At 50.1% G+C, this 22,383-nt stretch overlaps 1 protein-coding gene across 11 annotated transcripts in view; it reads right to left on the bottom strand.

Annotated features, from left to right (window-relative positions):
- Positions 1–4,604: 4,604 nt before the first annotated feature.
- PLEKHA7 (pleckstrin homology domain containing A7) overlaps positions 4,605–22,383 on the bottom strand; it is a 220,939-nt gene continuing 203,160 nt past the window's right edge. For 5 of the 11 annotated variants that reach the window (XM_078433268.1, XM_078433271.1, XM_078433273.1 and 2 more), the window contains 9 exons: positions 18,999–19,187; positions 18,782–18,899; positions 16,678–16,781; positions 15,890–16,090; positions 12,934–13,092; positions 10,585–10,718; positions 9,667–9,809; positions 7,994–8,104; positions 4,605–6,058 (listed from right to left, as the gene is read on the bottom strand). In XM_078433268.1, the coding sequence (XP_078289394.1) occupies positions 8,004–8,104; positions 9,667–9,809; positions 10,585–10,718; positions 12,934–13,092; positions 15,890–16,090; positions 16,678–16,781; positions 18,782–18,899; positions 18,999–19,187 (1,149 nt within the window). In that variant the 3' untranslated portion in view covers positions 4,605–6,058; positions 7,994–8,003. The remainder of the gene's footprint in view (positions 6,059–7,993; positions 8,105–9,666; positions 9,810–10,584; positions 10,719–12,933; positions 13,093–15,889; positions 16,091–16,677; positions 16,782–18,781; positions 18,900–18,998; positions 19,188–22,383) is intronic. The other 6 variants (XM_078433270.1, XM_078433276.1, XM_078433269.1 and 3 more) reach the window with 5 other exon arrangements.

Here is a 22,383-nt window from a genome sequence, read left to right as displayed (position 1 = left end):
CTGGAAGCTTTCTTGCCCTTGGAAGCCAGCTCAGATCCAAAGTCCAACTTCCCTGAGACCTTCTTGCTGTAACAAAGACCAAGCAGCCACTTGGAGAGACTGTGTGAAAAGATGGAGATGCTCAGCCAGCTCTCAGCTCATTAGCCATCCCAGCTAGAGTGCCAGGCACTTGAGTGAAGAACCCTTCTTGGACATCCCACGCCTATAGTCACTTGGAGAAAATCTGCCCAGCTGAGTCCAATCCAGAATGTAGAATCAGGAGAAATAAGACACGGTCTGGGGCCAGTTTACTTACACACCAATAGAAAGAGGGGAATGTGTCCCTGAGGCAGGGGAGGAGTCATAAAGAATGCCTGAAGCAGCTTCTCCCGAGAGTGAACCAGAGCATGCACAGCCCTGCTTTGGGGCCCAGGAGTCACAAAATTAAGGAGCATAAGATCTCCCATTCATATATAGAATGTGGCCAGGGGTTGGCCAGAGAGAACTCTGTAGAGAGAATCACTCATCTGGCACTTTGGGGGTCTGCAGCCTGGAGAGGGAGCGGCAAGCTAGGCATCTCTCCTAGAGCACCTTGGGGTGCTGGCCTTGAGACCAAAAGGCATCAAGAAGCTGCAAGTGGAAGTGCTCCAACCTGACAGGACTATTGTGAGCTCATGTTAGATATGTCTGGGGACTCTCTGAAATGACCCGGGAAGACCTGGGCAGAGGACCCCCACTGTGGGCAGAAGGGGGCAAAGGCCACAAAAGCTGTGCTGTTATGGTCATCAGGACCTCATGTGTGCCCACCTGTCTAGCATGGTCCTAGGAAACACAGGTACCAGCAAGAAGGCCTGAAAGTGATAGCCAAGAGGAATCTGGGGAGGGCTGGAATTCCCATGATTGTAGGCAGAGAAGATACCGAAAGAACTGCTTACTACTGTGATTCTGACTCCGCAGGCTGCAGTCTTCTATGGCTGGGGATTTGGCAGGGACACTAAAAAAAGTTTTGCTGAGATGCCCAGACTCTACATTCTCTGGACATAGAACCCAATTTTCCAGCTCTTTCCAGAGACAATTTTGCCTCTGAACCTGGATTTGAGGTCTAGTAAGGAGGTGCTTTCTAGATCCAGGAGACCTCTAGAGGCAAACAGGGACTTGGACCAACAACGAGCCAGGGACTTAGTCAAAGGGGGCTGTGTGCCTTCAGTGGGCCAGGAGAGCCTTGCTATGTATAGGGAAAACGAGACTTTGAAGCTTCCAGGGCCCAGGACAAAAATGGCAAGAGGGACCACTGCTACAGCCCGCAAAACTAGCAAAATGTCCCAAGATATCAAGTCAGTTAAGGATTGAGATGCAGCTCAGGGCTCAGTGAGAAAGCATCTGTGACTGATTAGTGATGTCAACCCCAAGGACTGAGGACAATGGCAGCCTCATGTCTGACTCTGTGACCTCAGCCAAAGGACTGTGTCTCATTCCTTCTCGGTTCTAAAGCAGAGTGTGGGAGAAAGCTAGTAGCTGAGCAGTAAGGAGCCCCTTATTCATGAGGCCCAAACCCTCATTTATCAGGAGGAGCTTTTAGCAAATGCTTCCTACCTCTCCATGTAAAAGTCTTTGAGAAGCTCAGCTGGGAAGCCTCTTCTCTGTCCCCTGAGCTGTCTCCAGTGAGCCCAAGAGAGGTCCTTTTTAGGGTGCTGCTCCAAAGCACAGCCCTTCCTGGGCTCATCCGCACCCTCCGACCATGACGTGCACCCTCTGCTGTGCGGGCAGGTCCACCCCACATGTGCCCTGGCTCCAGCCTCATCTGCATTTAACATCCCTTGTTGGGCTGTGGCAGAGAATACTCAACAGACTCATATTAAAAATGCCCTTTAAAATTCAAAAGCTTTGAACTAAAGAAATATCTCGAGAAGTTTTCATGGAAAGTTCAGCTCCATAGGTTCAATTCACTACACTTAGATGCACCTTTTCAAATAATAGGGAAAAAATGTAACAGGGTCAGACCCAATCAATATGCTTGTTCAAACAGAATTGCAGGGACTGTGATGTGCACACATTTTGTACTCTGCCTTTGTACCCTGCCACTCGCTCTGAAGAAAGGTTTCTTTGCTCGGAGAGCAATGAAAGTGATAGCCTTTGGAGTGGAGGCGGCAAAGCAATGGCGTGTTTATGGGGCTGGGAGGGGCTGCCATTTTTCACAGCCCCCCAGCCTTGTCTCTTTGTTCTTTTCATAACGGCTTGAAACCCACATGGGCAAAGTCCCTCGCGCGCCCCAGCGTCTGATGCTGAATCAGAAGCAGAGGGCTCCCAGAATTTGCCTACCATGTCTCAGAAATGTGATTTGTGGATTAGACAAATAATTTGCTGCTTCTTTCCCACCCTTGGTGCAAACACAAAAGGACTGCGGTTGGGGAAAAGGGGAAAACTTCCAAAGCCCAAAATGGGCTCTTATCTAGCTGAGCCAGGGGCCACATTCACCCCGCACCCCTGTCATCCCCAAACTGACTTAGGGCATATAGAGGCTTTCCTGGCCTTGGGCTGCAACCTATAATAGCCAGGAAAATCCTAAAGAACCCAGTTTAACTGAAGACCACAGCCCGGTGGGTAGAGCGAAACAAACAGGCTAAGCAGAGTTTCTATTCTCACAGCCAGACACATAGGCAGGAAGAAAAGTGAATGATGGGGAGCAAACAAAAGGTTTTCAGCATCTATATCAGCCTGGGTACATCTACTTCACATGCACTCATAAATGTACGTACATCTCAGCTTCATCAGACTAGACCCCAAAGCGTTCTCATTGGTTCTTGCTAAAATTAGATAGACATCCTGGGCTCAGCCTGGGCCAGTTTAAAGTTACAACTCAGGAAAGGATGTCACAAACAGATGCAGGAGCAGCACACTCACACTGTCAATCACAATGCTCTCGTTTAAAACTCTGCTCAGGTCCTGTGGTCTTGTTAAGAAGCAAAGCTCAAATCATTTCCAGAGTGGTCCCCTCCTGGAGGGTCCCGGTGAGCACGCACTTGCACAAATGGCCCCATCTTACCTCAAATAATGAATCCTCTTGAGGGGGTTGAGAAGGGGCCAGGCCACGTAGCCTGCTGACACATGTTGTGGTTGGAGCATGCCTTTTCTAAACCACACGTGCTCTTCATGAAGTCTGAGTTGAAGGCCTGTCATGCCCTCTGTAGATGAAAGTTTGGTTCACAATTCTTAGAGAAGAGGCTACCCCTTCTCCTGGCTGAAGCTGGAGAGAACAGAGTCACCATGTTCACTCCTACACAGGATTATATGTGTGAGACAGAAACTGAGACCATCAACTGATGAGTGACTAAAGAAGATGTGGTATATATACACAATAGAACACTACTTGGCGATGAAAAGGAATGAAGTCTTGCCATTTGCAACAACATGGATGGAACTAGAGGGTATTATGCTAAGCGAAATAAGTCAGTCAGAGAAAGACAGGTATCATATGATTTCACTCATATGTGGAATTTGAGGAACTCAATAGAGAAACATAGGGGAAGAGAAGGAAAAATGAGATAAAAACAGAGAGGGAGGCAAACCATAAGAGACCTTTAAATACAGAGAACAAACTGAGGGTTGCTGGAGGGAAGGTGGAGGGCGGATGGGTTAAATGGGTGATGGGCATTAAGGAGGGCACATTTCAGGATGAGCACTGGGTGTTATACATAAGAGATGAATCACTGGGTTCTACTCCTGAAGCCAAGGCTACACTGTATGTTAATTAACTTGATTTAAAAAAAAAAAAAAGTGTCTATGTCTACAGACAGCCACCCTGTGTGTATTGGCTCCTGTACTTTTTTTTTTTTAACTTTTGCACTCAGTTATTGAGGAATCTCCACTCTCCCCATCACCTCCCCCTCCCCTGCCCAACCTCTTTCATCTGTTATGGGGATATCTCTAAGTAATGCTTAAAACCAGAGTATTTTTTATTTTAAAATTCAAAAAGAGATCAGCAGCTAAAAAGCAGCAGTGTCCTCTGTTCAGAAGGCTTTGGAATCTATTTTCCCCAGTTTAAATAGTTGGAAAGTCACTCTAAACCTTGGGTGCTCTTCTTTGGCAATAGAGAAAAACTGCCATAACAACAAACTTGGAAACACACACATCCCTAAACTGAACTGGCCCCTTGGCTTCTGTTTTAAGCCTACATCACAAGTCAGAACGAATTAAATACAAATCCAGTTTGCAATGGTCTGTCACTAACCCGCCTCACTGGAAGGAGCTGGAGGCGTGTGGTTTGGAAAGGGGCCCATGGCGTCGCTCCTGCTATCTTGGATTGCCAAACCAACCCCACATGGGAGTCCACAGCCCTGCAGCCCCTCGACCAGGGTTGGGTGGAAGGCCACTGTGAGCAGCTGCTGAAGCCCAGCCAAGGGCCCCAAACACAGGCCTTCTTCCCCCCGGGGCCTCCAAAGTCAATCAAGTGTCAAGGAACTGTCAGCAGGAGAAACTTTTCATAGGTCACACAAGCAGGATTGAGAGCTGACACTGGGGATTTTCCAAAGAAATGGAAAAAAACTAACACAGGCCACCCATGAGAATATATAGCCAGCAAGAAGCAGGAAGCATATCGGGTTAATATTTTAATCTGTTCATCGCCATTTTTTTTTTGCAAACCATTACACCTTTATTTAAATTAACTTTTTTCTTGCAAAATATTAATTTCATTTTTCCAACAAAATCTTATAAAGGCAAAAATAAAATCTTATTTTGGCAAATGTCATGAAGTTGATACTGGCAGCATATGGAGTTAGTTAAAAATAGACGGCAATTTCTAAATATAGTTAAGATTTTTTTTTTTCTGACCACAAAGACAAATTTTCATTTAAAGTGTGGCCCCACCCAATGGAGTTTTTTTTTTTCCTTTAAACATCATTTTCTGTATGCAGAATATCATGAGCTCATGATTTAAATAAAGGGCCACAAACACTGTGCCTGGCTTGGCACAGCCTCACTAGAGGCTGGAAGTCAAGTCAAAGTCCTGCTGCTGGCCTTCAGGGATGGTGGGGGCACACTGCCTGCCCTCTGGCCACCAGACCCACGTCCTGGGGAAGCTGATCTAGGTTCTCCAGGGAAGGCAACAAAGCCCTATCACAGCCCAGCGTGGAGTCAGGGAGTTTTAGGTAGACGCCACCCAGTGTGAAGTTTATTGCTTATGATACAATAAAAGGTGCTTCCTCTCACCTTTTCTGTATTTCAAGGTGTGTGTGTGTGTGTGTGTGTGTGTGTGTGTGTGTGTATATATATATATATATATATATATATATATATATATATATATATATATAACTTTTTGTTTTTAATTAAAGCAAACTGTTCTGTTTTTCCCAAGAAGAGCCCTTTGCTGAGAGAACCCATGGACAGGTCTGGAACCAAACCTCTTGAATACACTATTGCCCCTAAACCAAACCCAAGGGCCAAGGTATGGACTTGGGCTCCACATGCCACCCTGGTGGAATCTCCTCCTCCAGAGCTGGTCACCAGGCCAGGTCAGGGGCAGCTGACCTCTGCAGCTAAGGGCCCCTCTTCCCCCAGATAACATGCCAACAAGCCTAACACTGGGCTCCCCTGGAAGCACATTTCAAATGCAACCTTCACCTGAGTTCACTGGATACTGGACTGGCCTCTGCCCGCCCGCCCTTCTCCCCTACCCATACCTACCACCCAAATGGTACCTGAATCTGTATGTGCAGCTCCAAAATCCTGCATCCTCACCTTTCCAGCCACTCAGCCCTTGAGGTGAACATTAGAAAATATATTCTGATTCTAAAATACAGCATCAGTATTTTACAGTGTGTATCAAAAGTGCCTTTGTCATATGTAAAAAGGAGTCTGAACTAGTTGGTGGGGGGGGCGGGGGTGGTGGTGGTGGTTAGGACCCAGCCCTATAGTGAAGTTGTGGCTGCTCCTTCCTCCAGCCAGAACCCCCGCTGAGCTGGAAGGGGTTTCCTTCGGGGAAGGAAGATCAGTCTTCTCGGAGGAAACTGGTTCCACTGGGCCCCTGGCTTCAGACTTCTCCTTTGCACGTTGGGTCACGGGTCAGTCACTGCCTGGGCTGGCAAAAAGCACAGGAGACAGTGAGAGCCTGGCAGGATCCCAGCCCACATCTGAGGAGCAGGCAGTGGCATGTCTGCACACACACATGACAGGGAATGGCAGGCTAACAAGACAGAGCAGCAAGAGCAGGGGGCTGGGGCAATGCGGCCGCCGCTGGGGGACCCTCAACTTCTAGGATTCATGGGCACTTGGCCTCACCCTCTCTCTACCCTTACCACTTCTAGAAGGATTGCCGGATGCATAGTGACCCCTGATCTGACAGGGCAAAAGGCCCGAGTAAAGAAAACCTTGGGGTCCAGTTCTGGCCCTGCCCTTCATTCACTGAGGGACTCTGTAATGCTCTCAGCCTCCATAGGTCTTGTTTTTTTAACCTAAAAACAGAGTGGTTATACCCACCTCCTAATGAGGATTTATCCTAACACGAAGGTAAACACAAATGTGGATGCACTCCGAAAAAAGTGTTAAAGGCCTATCTCACAACGACAGGGGTGTCAAAAGCCAGGAGGAACAGAGCCTTTCCCCTGCCTCTCTGTGGCCTGGGGTGGTGTCACCAAACTCAGATCTCCAGGAGAAATCTACACACCCTACTGTGGCCCCAACAGGTCCCTGTGGCCTTTACAAAGGACATGGCTGAAGTATTTTCCTGTGGTTCTTCAGTCACGGGGTCTCCAATGCATACTTCCCAGGAACCTGGCCCAAGTAGACCAATCTCTTCCTTCCACCCTCAGGCTGGCGGGGCACCCAGGCTGGGGGACACCTGCTGAAAATCACAACCCCAACCCAATGCACACACTCTCCATCCCTCCCTTCTCCAGACACCTAGAGCGCCTTGAGGTGGCCCAGATGAGTCCATGGTGATGGAAAACAAAGGCTCTGAACTTGCACTTCAAACTCTGGCTCTGACACTTACAGCTTCAACTCCTTGGGCAAGTCCCTCAAGGTCTCTGAGCTTTATTTCCTCATCTACAAAATGGGGGTGAGTATCTTTACAGGGTGGTTGTGAGGATCGAAGGAGACGCTTAGCACAATGCCTGGCACATAGCAGGTACTCAACAGGTACTAACTGTAAGTACATACAAAGGAAAGAGAGGGAAAACCCTACAAAATGCCAGCGATATAGAACGTCAGGAAGGGGACTGCAGAGACTTCTGGTTGGACCCTCCCCTGTCCAGGTCAGGCAACTGGCCTCCGGCCACAAACTCACCATAAGACTGAACCAGACACTGGGGCCTCCGGGCTCCCAGTCCGGTGCCCCTTCCCAAAATCTCTCCCTGCCTCTCGTCACTAAATGCTCTCATGGGCAGGACCCAGAAAGAGTGGTGCCAGAACATTCTGAATAGCGGAGGGCCAACTTCACATTACCCTGGGTGGCCTCCCCATGAAGCTTCTCTTCTTCTCCCTTTCCTGAAGTGATGAAAAGGGCAGTCGTAGTCCTTGCCCTGACACCAGAGTGAGAACCCATCTCCTCACTGGGTCCCAGTTTCCTCATCTGTAAACCTGGATTTTTTTCTAGTCTTCTAATTCTTCTAATTCTTCTAATTCTCCGGCCAAAGCCCTGAAAGGCCGAGCGAGACTAACGCTTCCCTTCCAACACCCCCAATCTCAAGCTGCAGCCTGGCCTACACTGAGCCCTTGGGGCACTGGGCTCCCTGCAGAAAAGAGAGCTGCGTGGAAGGGGTACAGTTCCAGCTTCTATTTCAGGGAGGCAGGGGGCTTGGATCACATACTCTTAACTGAGGTGAATCCACTGAGAACGGAGTTCTTAAAAACTATCCACCCCCACCCACCTGCCAGTCCATGTCAGTCTCCCCAGCGGCCGCCTTGCCAGCAGAAGGAAGTGTCAGCAGACGGCACTGTAATCAGCTCAGCAGCAGAGAGAGCAGGGAGAGCATGCTCGATGCTAGGGGAGTGGCAGGCCAGGCAGGGCTCTTACTTGGAAGGTGTTAGACAAAGGTGTAGTGGAGTCCGTTGCTTAAGGGGGGGTAAGGTGGCACCGTCCTGGAGGACAGGGGGGCTTTAGGCGGGAGGAGGGCCAGCTGCTGCGCTAGACGGGCACACAGGAATTAAGCGGGGCGTTAGGCTCCTTGTCTGCTCCTGCAGCAACAGACGCCCCACACATGGCGGGGCTAGAGTAGCGTGGGCCACACCACTCACCACTAAGGGCCTGGGTGGTATGCCCCGGGGCCTGTGGGGGCCTGGCTGGGACTGGCCTGCAGTTCCCAGATATGCTTCTGAGCTGGAGAGAGGGAGCAAGAGTATGGAAAGGCTGTGGCCAAGGTGGCCACTTGGTGCGGAGGTGAGGGAAGCCCTGCTAATTGCCTGCAGGGTGTGTGGGCATGCTTGCCTGCCCGCAGTGAGGAAGCAGAGATCCAGGTGGGTAGGGCAAGCACAGGCCAGACAGGAGGGCACCTTATGGTGGTTTGGGGGAGACTTTCCATGCTAGACCCTTCAACATGGAGAGGAGTCAAAATTACTAAGATGGGCCACAGGGAGCTCCCAGGATCATTTGGAGGAGGGGTCTAGGTGAGTCATCTACTGTCTCCCCAGCCACAGATGCCTCACTAACCACCTCTCAGCCCATTGAGCAGGTCTTCAAGGGAGAGAAGACAGCAGGGAATTCAGGGACTCTGCAGGATCAGAGCATGGGGGTGGGGGAGATGGAGAATAGGCCTCCCCTTGTCCAAGGTCACTCCCATGGCTTCTTCAGGTGCTGTTTAATCTCTGGTCCCCAGACCAGACTCCCAGGGCCAGTCACCTCAGGGCCCAGCAGCCGCTGGGCTTCTGGACCCGCTGGCCAGGGTTGGAGGGCTGGTGTGTGTGTGTGTGTGGGTGGGGGGGGGGGGTGTATTGTGACACCGCTTCACGCTCTATGATCACTCCTTCCCCACTTAGCCAAGACACACAGTGGCCTCTGCATCTGGGGACAAATCTTACTAAGTGAACCGGGAGGGCACACATGGGGAGGGGAGATATGGGTGGAGGGAGAAGCCATGAGCCTCTTTCCTGGCTGAGAGAGAAAGCCTTTTACACACACAGACACGCACATGTGTGCATGTGCACACACACACCTTCCCATCCCACCGTGTTTTTTCCCCACTGGCCAGCAAAGTCCACTTCCCAAGTCCTGGTCACTGGCATAGGCCACCCTGATAAAGTAGACAGTGGCTTTGATTTGGGGAACAAAGCAGGGGCTTCCTTTGCCTCACCCCAGCAAGAAATTCAAGCACCACTGCTTTCCTGCCCCTTTGTGAGGCCAGAAACCTTAGCCTTGGGCCCCCTGGCTCAGGGGCCTGAAAAACCTGTTTTTAACCCACATTTGCAGAGAAAGCTGAATAGCAGCACCACTCCCAGATTTAAGAATGAGCTAAAGACATCCTCTCCTGGGCCTCTTTCCTCTGACCCTCCTGAGCTCTGGTTCTCTCTACCACCTGTGCTGCCCCATCTCATCTCCCAAGCCCTGAAGGACAGGAGAACATTCCAACTGGCTCTCAACTACCAAGCCTGACACCTGGTTTTCTGCAGACTCCCTGACAAGCCATGCTGGACTCTGAGCCCAGGAAGCAGTGAGGGGGAGCCGGACTTGGAGGCTGGCATCCATGGCCTCACCTGCCACCTGCTTGCTGCGCTGGGAGGCCTCGGAGGCCAGAGCGTAGGAGATGTTGATGATGCGCTCCTGCTCCTGCAGCTGTGAGTCCAGGTCGGCCACGCTGTTCCGGTCCTGGCCTGATGTCGGCTGCAGGTTGCACATGCTGCAGGAGGGCCAGAAAGCAAGCTATGGGCCCCCACCATCCCTGGCATCTGCCACAGGAGAGGAGGGTCTCCCTGGCCTGGAGACTCTCACCCTTTGAGGGGGCATCAGATAACACAGAGTACTTTCTCTCCAGACAAACGTATATGTGCTTCTCCCAAACACCCCGTCACAGCTTTGTCCCTCCTTTGGGGGGATCATGGACCTTAAGAAGAGTTACAGCACTGGGTTCCTATTAAATCCTGAAGTGAAAAGGCTAAGCTAGCTCTGAAAGAGAGGCTATCAAATACCAGGTTTACGTTTCTGAAGCTCCAGGGGCTGAGGGGACAGGAAAGCCTTCTGTCCTGGCCTCCAGGAAAGTAGGCAATGCATCTGGCACCTCAGAACCAGGTTGGCTCTGGTCTAGGGATCCATCTGTGTGAGGAACTGAGAGGGTCACCCTTGGGGCTGATCTTCAACTGTGTCCACCTCACTGTCACACTTGGCTCCACTTCCTACCTTTGCCAACATCACAAGACATAGATCTGGGGGCAAAGTGCCAGGATGGCCCTCTATTGAGGATTTCAGGACTTCCCAGACGACCTAGCAAGCTTCCTCACAGATCCACCGGTGCCGTGCTGAGAGCCAGCCTGCCCTTCGCAATAAACAGGGCTTACCTGAGTCAGAGGCCTGGCAAAACACGCACCCTAGTTAGCCTGGCCCAGGGCCCCTGCAGTTGAGACACCCCTGGGGTCGGCCTAGCAGGCTGTCAGGACTCGGGCATCGTAAGAGCTGACCTGGAGCGAGCAAGGATGTTGCGGATCTTCTCGGCTTTGCGATACCGCGCCTGCAGCTCCTCAAGGCTGGGCGGCTCCTCAGGGTCCAGCTCCACGTAACGCTCGGGGATGGAGACCTTCTCTGGTTTGGACAGCTGAGGAAAGGACCGGGCAGTGGTGGTGGGGGTCTCAGATATCGGGTTTGGGACTTGCTCCTCTTGCCCTGTCCCCTAGCTCAAGGAGGAACATGGAGCCCACAGAGTTAAGCAACTTGCTGAGATCAACAACAGTCCACTGTGGAGTCAGGATCTGAACCTGGATCTGACTCCAAAGCCTGTGTTCTTTCTACCACACCAGACAACCTCCTACAGGCCAAGGGAAGGGAAGGGGAAGGCAAAACAGCTAGACTGGAAGCGCTCCAGATTTAAAAATGATCATTCTCAATGCCGCCTTCAATATGAGCTGATCCCTGCCTACCTCCACAGCCACACTGATCCACCGTGCGGCCTCTTCCCCTGCTCTTTCCTCTGCGTGGGATGCTCTTCCATTTGCTCCATGCTTTCTGACCTTTTGGACCTCACCTCCAGAAGTCTCCCCTGTTCCTCACCCCGGCCCCTGATGCCCCCTCCTGTTTTCTGTTTCTCTCTCTGCTGTCTAGTGCAAGGACCTGGCACCCTGCAGCCCTTCAGCAAATACTCCTTGGATGGGTGGATGGATTGATGGATGAAAGAAAGTGATAATGGTTTCTGCACCTACAAAAGCTCCTCTGATCTAGACAGGAGGCAGCCATGCGGTGTCTACTGCTTGTGAGAGGAAAATGTCCCCCAACTCCCTCCCACCGGTCTCTTACATGAAACCAGCAGCAACCTCAGCCTGGTGAAACCTTGCTTAGACTAAGAATGCTAAAGGCAACTTTTGCATCCCAGGGAATTTCTTCCTCCTCGAACTACAAAGGGACACTAAAATGGGGTTGGTTGAAGCTTCTAAAAAGCTAAATCCAATCCCAGGGTAAATCTGGACTTGAATTAAAACCCATGCAGACCTTTCATTCTGGTGAAAGACGGTAAGAAATAAGCTCTTCTCTGTTATTTCCAATGAGGACAGATCCAGAGGAAGGAAGTAGATTACATTGTAGCAGGAGGGATTTAGGTTAGAGATAAGAAAGGACTTTTTCCCCTGGCTGGCAGGCCAATTAGGACACCATGAAGCATACTTCCGTTGCCAAAGCAACATGCAGAAGCTTCTTGTGTGAATCTGAGAAAGCACAGACCTTTGGCTGTTTCAGAGGTGCCAAAGGGAAAAGGTCTGAGGGCAGGGGACTGGCTTCATTAATCCCTGGAGCTCCAGCTGATCCCAGAACTCAGCAACTCCACAGGTGTCAATTTGTCCATACCCTGCTAAATCTGTCTTTCATGTGGGGAGAACATTTCCTCTTGTGCAGTTTCAGTGCAGGCCAAGTCTTCATACAAATATTCGTGGGGTATCTGTGGGCCACTGTGCACTTCATTCAACAGAACTGTCATTCAGGAAATATTTACAGAGCACCTACTATGTGCCAGGCCCTGTGCTAGGTACTAAGTGCACAGAGGTGAACCAAACAGCCACCATTCTACAGAGCTTACAAATGGCACAATATAGGCCACAGAAGACCGCCCCATGTCTTGAAGACCCTGAGTCTGTCACCCTCTGATTCCTTGCTCTTTCCTTGGGTAAGAGATAGTCCTGACTTATAGAAGACCCAGGGGTTTCTTGCTTTCCTAGGCCTGGCCAGTCATGATGCATTTGTGCCACCAGAGGGCAATAGAAGAACTCAGACCAAAGCTATGCAGGTCTCCTAAGCTCTGCCATGGCTGGAAATTTCACTTGTGATTTTCAGACCTGCTCGCCTCCCACCCCCGACCCACACACCAAGTCTAATTGCTCAAGTTGGCCAAACTGGCCAGTCGCAAGGCCAACTCCTAGTTTTCCAGGAAACATTTCCCAACAATAACAACTACCTCATCACATGCCTACTATGTGCCAGGCCCTGTGCTCACAGCTTTCTGACCGTTGCTAATCCTCCAGGTAACATGCTGAGTCACTTTATTCCTCACCACAACCCATTTCATCGTTGAGGAAGCTGAGGCCCAGAGAAGTTAAATGACTTGCTGTAAAGTATAGAGAGAGACAGATTTTGAATCTGCATCATCAAAATACCTGGCTCCTTTTATTGCCTCGAGCTGCTATTCATACATTCTCCTGACCACTCTGAAGCTGAACCCCTGTCCCCATTCAGGACAACACCCCCCAGTGCCACTGGAAGGGTTGGTGAGGCTGCGAGCCCAAAGGCCAGTTCTCCTGGGGGAACATAAAGGAAGCCCCTGCCCTCACCTCTCTGCTGATGTCCAAGTCATAGTCTTGAGGTTCCAGGTCCAACTCAGTGACTGGCATGGCCTGTACTTTCAACCAGCCATTCTCCTCCTTGTCCTTTCTTTCCCCTTGCATGGCCCGTTCCAGCAACTGCAGGTCAAAGTCCTGCTCACGCTTCCACTGGCAACAGAACAAGAAGGTTAAATGTAGTCACTTCCTGACTGCTAAAAGAGCCATGCTTGTGCCCTTTTGGATGGGGCTTGCAGGCATTGGGGTCCTTGGGAAGAGGGACTGTGACCCATTATGGAAAAGCTGTGTGACCATGGACGCCTTGCTGGGTGCTATAACCCTGTGTAATGGAGAATGAGGCCTCTACCCCTTTTATATGGCCTGATTCCAGACTGCTGATTTCTCTCTGATCTGGGCCCCCAGAAAATTCACACATGTACCTCCAGGGCCCAGTTCTAAGACCCATGGCTTTAGACCCATAATGGTCTCCAGGGATACAGGAGGCTTCCAGGTCCAAGAAGGTGACCCCAAAACAGAACTTGGGATACAGCTCCAGAGAAGGGACTGCCCCTTCTGCTGCCACATAGCTTGTGGAAGGCTTTCTGGTTCAGCAGCCAGAAATGATGGAAAAACAAGCCCTGTGAGGCCCTGGTAAGCAAGTAGAATAGCCAAGACCCTCTCTAACAGGTACTCCCAAGAGGATACACTTAGGGGTGGAGGATATCGCACCCTCAGCAGGGCCAGGAAGGTCTAAGCAGGAATAGCTAAACTGCTATTTACCCAGGCATCTATTTGGGGCAGGTATTTTAAGTTAAAAAAAAAAAAAAAACAACAACTATGTAAAACTGAAATGCTAAATCAAATGCAACATATCCAAGGCTATTCCTCAGTATCAACTATGTAACAAATCATCTCTTCAGAGGGAAAACTAAACTGGCCATTTTAAGATTCAAGCACAACTACGCAACTCTGCAGGAGCCTTTCAAATCATCCCTGCGGCCTACACACTGCCTTTGACCCTGAGCAGGTTGTTGAGAGGAGGAAACAGGTTCAAAGGCTCTTTTTTTCTTGAGCAGACACCAAGCACATGCTTCTCCATCCCAGGTCACCTCCTCCCTCCCACCCTATACATCTCACAGAGCCCCAAATGGTCATGATTATCTTTGATGCCTCCTCAAGTCCTCCCCAAAGCCCCAAACCCATTGCTATACCAGCACATTTCACCCATTCATGCACAAGCTCTCAATATGGACTCCAAGCCAGTGTACTTGCTCTTAGGTGATGATTTCCAATTACAGTATGAAAGGATTAGGCATTTGAAGTTTCAAGGATGAAAAATTAATTTAATGATTCACAAAGAAAATTCACATTTTCTTACACGCTCACAAGTGCCCCAAATAGAGACAAGTCCTCATTTAAACCCAGCCTGATTGTTTCCACAAACAGAAAAAGTTCACTGAAGTTCACAGAAAAAGTTCACTAGATTCTATGATGTATCCTGGGGAAGAACCACGCCAATCCATTATCATTAAGCAACACGTTTATTGGCGTTGATGCAGAGACTTACACAAGTCTTTTTTAAGAGAAAAATTACAAGATATTCAAGTTACGATTTTTAGATAATCTTTCTACATTTGAGACATCAGGTTGTAAAAGGTCAGTGTTACCCCCAAATGACATTTGCTTATAAAGTTTAAAAGTTACCGGCTTTGCAGCTTTTGAAGCTAGGAGTGTCCTGGGTCTTACCCCTTTGGTGTCTGTGCTAACAGCTGCAGAGAGGTCCTCTGAATACAGAACATAATATATCTCGCCATCCATTCAAACTATTAAATACTAGAAACACAGAAAGTTTTCCATAAGAAATTGTGCGATAGGACTGGAGGAATTAAAACTGAACCACCTTAGGATTGGTAGAATTTATTTAATCGTGTGATCTCTGAAGTCTGTGTCTGCTGTCCAGGTGTAAGGCATGGACTTGGATAAATTCATAATGCCCAGACCTCTGCCCATGATCATGGCCCTCAGGCAGCGGGGTTGGCTCAGCCTTACGGGGCAGCTTTTGGGTTAAGTGAATTATGAGTCAGTAGGCCTACATAAAGGGGGCAGCAGAAAGGTGAGTGACACATGGGAGTGCTAGCTAGGCTATGGAGACAAGAGCTGCTATTACAAGCCTGGTAACAAAGAGCACAGGCCAGTTAGAGAATGTTCAATGCAAATTAGAAGCTTCTGTAAACACAATCAGGCAGGATTAGAGAGGCAATGAGCGGTAACACTAAAAGCAAAAGAGCTTGTGCAATGAATTAGGGAAAGAACAGTCTGGCTAGAGGTCTAGGGAAACACGTGATTTCAAACAACAGGGAAAAGTCAAATGGAATGTTTCCCAAAAGGACTGAAGGGGACTGAGGGCAGGGTGCAGTTCCTGGAAGCACCACCAGGAGGCAGCACAGAGTCCCCAGCTCTCTAGGGACACCATGAGGCCTGCCAGCACCACAAGCTGTGGGAGACCACGTGCTCTCAGGGTTGTGGAGCACCACCCTGTGCTCAGTTGCTCCACAGGGCATCACTTAGAGGTTTGGGAGGCAAGTTGGCTTGGGCTCCCCCTCATCAAATCGTATCATCATCTTCCTCCTCCATTCCTGAACTCTGTACACCCAAGTCCTTGATTGAGCTGAGACTCCAAATGCTACCATGGCCTCTCTCAAGCTCGGCTTGGAGAACAAACTTGGGACATTTTCTCTGGTTCCCAGGCTCCTGCCGTGACATCCTCACTCCTTCTCTGATTCTGGATCACCCTCTGACCAGGTGACACATGTGGCCTGGGTTGTGGACAAACAGCCTTGTGGGGTGTTTTCTGAACCATCCCGGTCGAAGGCCTACTCTCTCCAGGGTGTGACGTTCTTATGTTCGGGGAACTCAGGGAAGCTTTGCTCCTGTCTCAGCCCCTCCTGCCTGGACCCTCCTAACATACTGAGCCGAGATCTCCGGGGAGAGGTTGGCTGAGGTAGCGGGACGAGGGCAGGCCCGTCCTCTCTCCTTGGCTCAGCGTCCTCTTGCGCTCCCGGACCAGGGCCTTCTGGTGCCGCTTCATGCGCTCCAGCTGCTCCTCCGCACTCATCTTGCCCCGCTGATGGTCCCCTGAGTACAGACGCTCCAAGGCACTCTTGGGTCTCTGAGGAGCAGGAGGGTGAGAGACAGGGCAGCTAGGCTGGGACACAGAGGACAGCCACCTTGTGGCTTCTCACCCCCATTCTCATTCTCTCTCTCTCTCTCTCTCTCTCTCTCACACACACACACACACACACACACTAGTTGGGCTCCTCTTAGCCATAGAGAACCCCTTTCTCTAAGCATACTCATGGACACAATATCCCTAACTCTCACAGGCTCTCTGGGGAGCACCACATTCTGCACATGCAGACACTGAGGCCCAGGTTCGTCCAGCTGGGCACACATACAGCACGTGATGGGACCAGAACTCAGGGTGCAGACTTCCTGGGTACCCTCCTGGGAGCCTGAGAGGATGCAGAGAAATGTGGAGGGTCCATAGGAAATGGAGAGAGCTGTATGATGCTCTTCTAGGTGGGCAGTGGAAAAGGTATCACTGAGCACATGATGACAGGGACCCTGAGCTCAGCTGAGGTCATCTCAGAGGCCATCCCCGGCGCTCACAGGATTGCCAGTCCATCCACCTCAGAGCCCTTCCCTCTGTGGGTGAGGGAGCAGTGCGCTCCCTGAGAACTTCTCAAGGTCACTCACAGGGAAGGTCACCTTGCTGCTTTCGGCATTGAGACCCCTCCGGAGTGTGACGTAGGGAGCAATGGTGGACGACTGCTGGAGCCTTGACGTGGACCCTGAGAGGCCTTGGTGAGGAAACAGAAGAGCAAGTGTATTTGTGATGGGGTGGACAGGTCACCAGCCCCTCCCTAATCACCTCCCACTCCTGTGAGGGGGACCATGAGGACCTAGCCAACAACCCATTCTTCTTCTTCCCTAGGGTGAGGAAGAGCAGGCCCAGATAGAGGCCAGCCCAGGAGTGCTCTCTTTCCCCAATAGGGAACAATGTCCCTGGAGACCTGCAGACTACCCTAGTCTTCCCTCACATGCAGAAGACCTGGACAGCTTGGCAGGTAGAAAGGATGAAGGGGAAGGAATGTTCTTCATCCTTTCTTCCTGATGCACTACATGGCCCAACTTGGATGCCCTGCCTCTGTGAAGCCTTCTCAAATGCCCCAGCAGAATCTATTATCCTCTATATCCTTCAGTATATTCCTTGGTTACTGCACTGACCACAATGTCAACATACCTGTTCAACTAGACTGCAAATTCAACAATGCCTGGTTGGTTGAATGACTGACTGACTGACTGAATAAATAAATGAATGAACAGAAAGCAGCAGCACCAAGTATTTGTTGAGCTCTTAACTATGTAACAGGCAGGCACTGTGCTAGGTGTTTTACATAGATTTTGTTCCACTGGCCTTACTATGTCAGCATTACCTGACCATTGTAGAGATGCACAATCTAAGATTCAGAGAGGTCAAGGAACTTGTCCAAGGTCACATGGTAGGAATATCATCGACCATGTGCTTCCCATGTTTAGGGTCCTAGAGCTTACAGAAATCATCTCACCCTGGCTGGCTGGGGCTTTCTCCACTAACACCTATGCTTTCTCCACTAACACCAATTCTTATCAGGGGTGGTCCCTGACATGTGGAAATGGACATCACACTGACTGAGGACACTGCTAGCATTTAGCATGTAGGGAAAAGAATGATTAATGTCCTGCAATGCAAAAAGAATCCTGAGCAACAAAGAAATGTCCTGCCCTAAGTGCCACTGATAAACATCTCTAGGCCACAACGAATTAAGGGAACAGTGCCCCTGGGCACAGTGCCAAGGGTTGCTGTGGCCCACGCTCAGCGAAATCCAGAGCCTATGCCCTCCAGAACCAGCTCCGGCCATAGCATGCCTAGGAAGCATGGTGGGCCAGGAGTCCCATAACCCCACAAGTGCTAGAACCATAGCTGTGTCTCTCTCTGCTTCTGCATCTTGCCAGAGAGGGAAAGCACTTGACTGCCCACCATGGGGAGCAGATAGGAGGGGATCAGGGGAGGAACAGATGAAGGCACATGGTCAGCCTGCTCAGGGATTCCAGGAGACCCAGATGCAAAAAGGTGGAGAGACCTCCCTTGAAGGGGATTTCTGAGGAGAGGGTCTGGCTATGGGGAAAATGGGGGATGGGTGAGCCTAAGGGCCTAAGTATGTTCCCATCTCCATCTTAAAGAGCTAGGAGAGGACAGTGAGGACAATGCCCGATTGTTTAAAGAAAGGACTCGTGGAGTCTCAGAGTGACACAGAAGAGCAAAATCCCCCTGGAAGGCCTAGGATGGCCATACTGGAGTCAGTCATCCAACATCCCTGCCTGCAGGGTACAATGGTCTGAAGCCACAACACTGGGATTGCATTCTGGCCCCTCATGTATTTACTATTTGGTAAGTCAGTTAATTTCTCTGAGACATAGTCTTCTTGTCTCTAAATGGGTATAATAATGGTACTTCCTTCATAGGATTATTATAAATATTAACTAAAAGAATATGAAGTGCTTAAAACAGGGCTGTACTTCATAGTAATTGCTATTACCATTATTTCTGGGGCAGATGTAATAAAAGAGAATCAGGATGTGGGCCAGAGGAAGGAAGGACAGGCCCTCCCTGCAGCCCAAAGTCTCCCCGACAGCTGCTGCCCATGCTGAGGCCCAAGGCTGCAGGCAGAAGGGTGTGAGGTACCAGGTGAGGGCTAGGGAACAAGTGGTATGGTAGAAGTGGGGGTTCCCAAAAAGCCTCCATGGAGTTTTGCCTTACCTCTGCCTGGCAGGGTCTGGTACCTGCTGTCAGGGCCCACAAGTCCCAGGGAGGGCTGGGCCATGTCCCCACTGAAAGTCGCCAGCTCGGGTTCACTAACGTACGACCGGAGCTCTACCTGTGGGCAGAGTCTGAGGCTGTCATACCTGCCCAGTGTCATACCACCTTCCCTCCCCTTGCTCACAATGGTACAGCCCCAGGGGTCCTCCCTGCTCACCCTGGAGTCCCCATTCACACACAGCCCCTGCTCCCGGTCTCGCTTCCTCTCATCCGACTGCCGCTTAAGGCCCCTCACTGAAGTGTGCCGGATGATGGTGGCCTCCTTTGGCAGAGGTGGCACGGCCGGGGGCTGGTCCTCTGGACTGTAGAGCTCGGGGAGTGGGGGCCTGGGAGGTGCCTCGTCTTCCTGCTCAGAAAAAGAACCAGAACCAGTGCCCAGTGAGAGGGAGCTGGAGGGAGGATGCCTCCCCGTCAGAAATAGAGCAGGCCACACGAGGCCTGCAGAGCATGACTGCTTCGGCCCAGGGATGCCAACATTTCCCCTGGATGAGCTGTGAAGAAGGGGAATGCCTCTGCTCTGATCCTGTTCTTCCCTTCCATTCACTTCTTTTCCATTCTTCAAAGCATAACCTGTACAAAATCCAGAACTCCGGTTTCCTGTGTCCATGGTCTTACTTCACTTGCCAGAAGAGCACCATGGGGGGAGCAGGCTGGTAACTCCATGCTTATTTGTATGTTTGACAGAACCCCCCCCCCCCCGCCCCCGCATCTACCCCACTCCCTGGTGCTCACACTGAGCTGGCTAGCTGTCCCCACATGGTCTCTGGACCCTTCAACAGATTGGGATCTGAGCAAGGACAGTCTACATCGTCCTGCCCTTTCTATCAGAAATGTGCGTGGTTACAAAATATTTCCTCCTTCCTGACTCAGGCATGAATAAGTAGTCAGCATGGGTGACTCACTGCCTTCCCGTCAGCCCACTCCCTGGCGGTGATGAATGTAACTATTTTTCTTGAAACGGACCCCCACACCCCCCAACAATGTTCTTTGAGAGCTGTGGCTTTTGCACAGACCAACAGCCTGGCCCCTGACTGTCATAAACACCCACCTCTGGAATCAATGACCACCGGGGCTCCTTCCTAAACGCCCCCTTTCTTAGCTTAATTTTGCTTTGTTTTTCAGGATTTGGGAGAGGTCAGAAAAGGGTACTGAAGCTTGCTCTACAAAGGTTTATCAGCATTCTAGTAAAGTGACACAGCTCACTGTTGTGTGAAAACTAAGCTGCCTGTCCCAGATCCCTGTAGGCCCTCTGAGCATCAGTGGCTTCCAACCCTGACAAGGTCTTGGAATCACCGATTTCTAAAAAGCTCCCTGGAAAGATAAACGCAAAACACTGACACAAACACAAAACTGCCTTTGATCAAAGGGAAAAGAATGTCTGGAGATGGAGAGTGGGAGCAGACACTTTATTATATACTTTTTTTGGTATATCCTGATTTTGTGTCCTGTGAGAGTATTACCTAATAAAAAAAGTAAATGATATTAAATTCAAGAAAATAAGCCAAATAAAAATGAAAGAACTATAGCTACACACAACAATATAAGTCTCACAAATATAATGTTAATGAAAAAGTGCAAGATACAAAAGAATACAGTATCACCTACAGGCAAAATTAAAGTGTTTAGACACAGGTAGCAACATTTTAAAAAGAGAAAAGAGGCAAGGAAATTGTCCGAGTCAAGATAGTGGTAGTGGCACAAAAGGACTCATAGTCCTGAGGGCTCCAGTTCCTGACAAAGTTCTGTTTCTTGGTTTGGGTGTTGGTACAAACAGGTGGCCTCTTTATCATTTGTTAACTCATATATTTAGGTTTTATGTCCATTTCAGGATATCATTGTTTCACAAATATAAATATAAAACAAGCAAACGACAATAAAATATGGTAAACCTGGTAAAATGAAAGGAAAGAAGACCAGCCCCAGGCAGTGACCCTGATGCTCAGTCAGGTTGAAAAGCCCTGTCTGCAAGCCACAGGACCAAGCTGTGAAGAGCCTCTGTGACCATCTATCCCAAGCTGCTTGTTCTGTACCAGGGGAAACTGAAGAAGCCCAGAGAAGGGGTGGGCCTTGCCCAAGAACCCAGTGAGAGAACAAGAACTGGAATCTAGCACAGATCCCAGGCCACCACCTCCTCCTTCTGCTCCCCATCCTGGCTAGCAGGCGTCTCACCTTAAGTCAGGAGCTCTCTGCCCCAGCCATTCCTGCTGTTTGTTTTGCTATTTTCTGTTCTGTGGCTGGTACCCCCATTGCCTCTTAGATATAAAATTGGAGGGGCGCCTGGGTGGCTTGGTCGGTTAAGCGTCCGACTTCGGCTCAGGTCATGATCTCACGGCCCGTGAGTTCGAGCCCCGCATCGGGCTCTGTGCTGACCGCTCAGAGCCTGCAGCCTGTTTCAGATTCTGTGTCTCCCTCTCTCTCTGCCCCTCCCCTGTTCATGCTCTGTCTCTCTCTGTCTCAAAAATAAATAAACATTGAAAAAAAAATTTTTTAATTGGGAAAGAGACCTCAACATGAAGAAACTCACAGCAACTCAGTCCCAGCACCTGTCGTTCCAGCTCTGGGCCCTGGGCTACGACAGGAAGCAGGTGGACAGTGAGGACCAGGGTATGGGAATTTGTGTGTTTTAGCCAGCATTGCACACCAACCTTGTCACAGGTCCTAGGCACACCCAGTGCCCAGGCAAAGCTCCTCGAAGCCTTTGTTGGCAAAACCTGAAGGTCCCCATCCCAAGGTCCCCTCTACTATGGCTTCCCTGTCACTTAGGCTAGATCCCTCGTATTCTCCAGCCAAGGCTGGCCTGGCCCTGGAGACACGAACCATCACAGTACCTGACCACATCTTCTATTTCCTTAAAGTCTGCTCCCAGATTCTGTCAAAAGCTTGGCCCTTCTCTTTGCCAGTCAAGCCAAGGTGTTGGCTCAGGCAACCACATGGCCACAAAACTGATCTGAGGAGCTGGGCTGAATGTCCAGTTAGATGGCAGATGGCACAAAGAACAGTCAGGAGATGTGGACTGGATCCACTAATATGGAGATCTCAAGCAAATGTTAACACCTTTGGGCCTCAGTTCTCATATGTGTAGAATGGGATACAGACCTTCCTGTCTATACTCCATGAGGTTGTTGTGAAGATCAACTGTATTCTACAACCCACAGAGTGCTCAGCTGCCGATGAAGACAAAATACTCTTGCTGAGAGGAATTCATCACCCACAGGCTTGTGTAACTCCAGGTTTGCAAGGAGTCCTGTGTGGGGCTACCTACCTCTGCATGATGCATATCACAAATTCCACCCTACTTAACACAATCACTTCTTCTTGCTGGACCTCGGTTTTCCCAACTGCAAAATGGGAAGGTTGGGCTAGATCCTCTCTAAGGCCCTTTCCAGTTCTGGGAGTCTAAAGCACAACAGCAAGGCCCTACCACTCCTTAACTATTCATAGCTCAGGACTCTGGCTGGTTCTGTCTTCCCGGGTTTTCCCAAAAGCTTCTCTCCCAACAGAAGCTGACCTGAGGAGAGAGAGGGACAACAGTGCTCAGCAAC

The sequence above is a fragment of the Panthera onca genome, chromosome D1, assembly GCF_046562875.1.
Source record: "Panthera onca isolate mPanOnc1 chromosome D1, mPanOnc1 haplotype 2, whole genome shotgun sequence".
Taxonomy (NCBI): Eukaryota; Metazoa; Chordata; class Mammalia; order Carnivora; family Felidae; genus Panthera; species Panthera onca.
The sequence above is the reverse complement of the archived record's forward strand: the minus strand, read 5'-3'. Positions and strand labels throughout refer to the sequence as shown.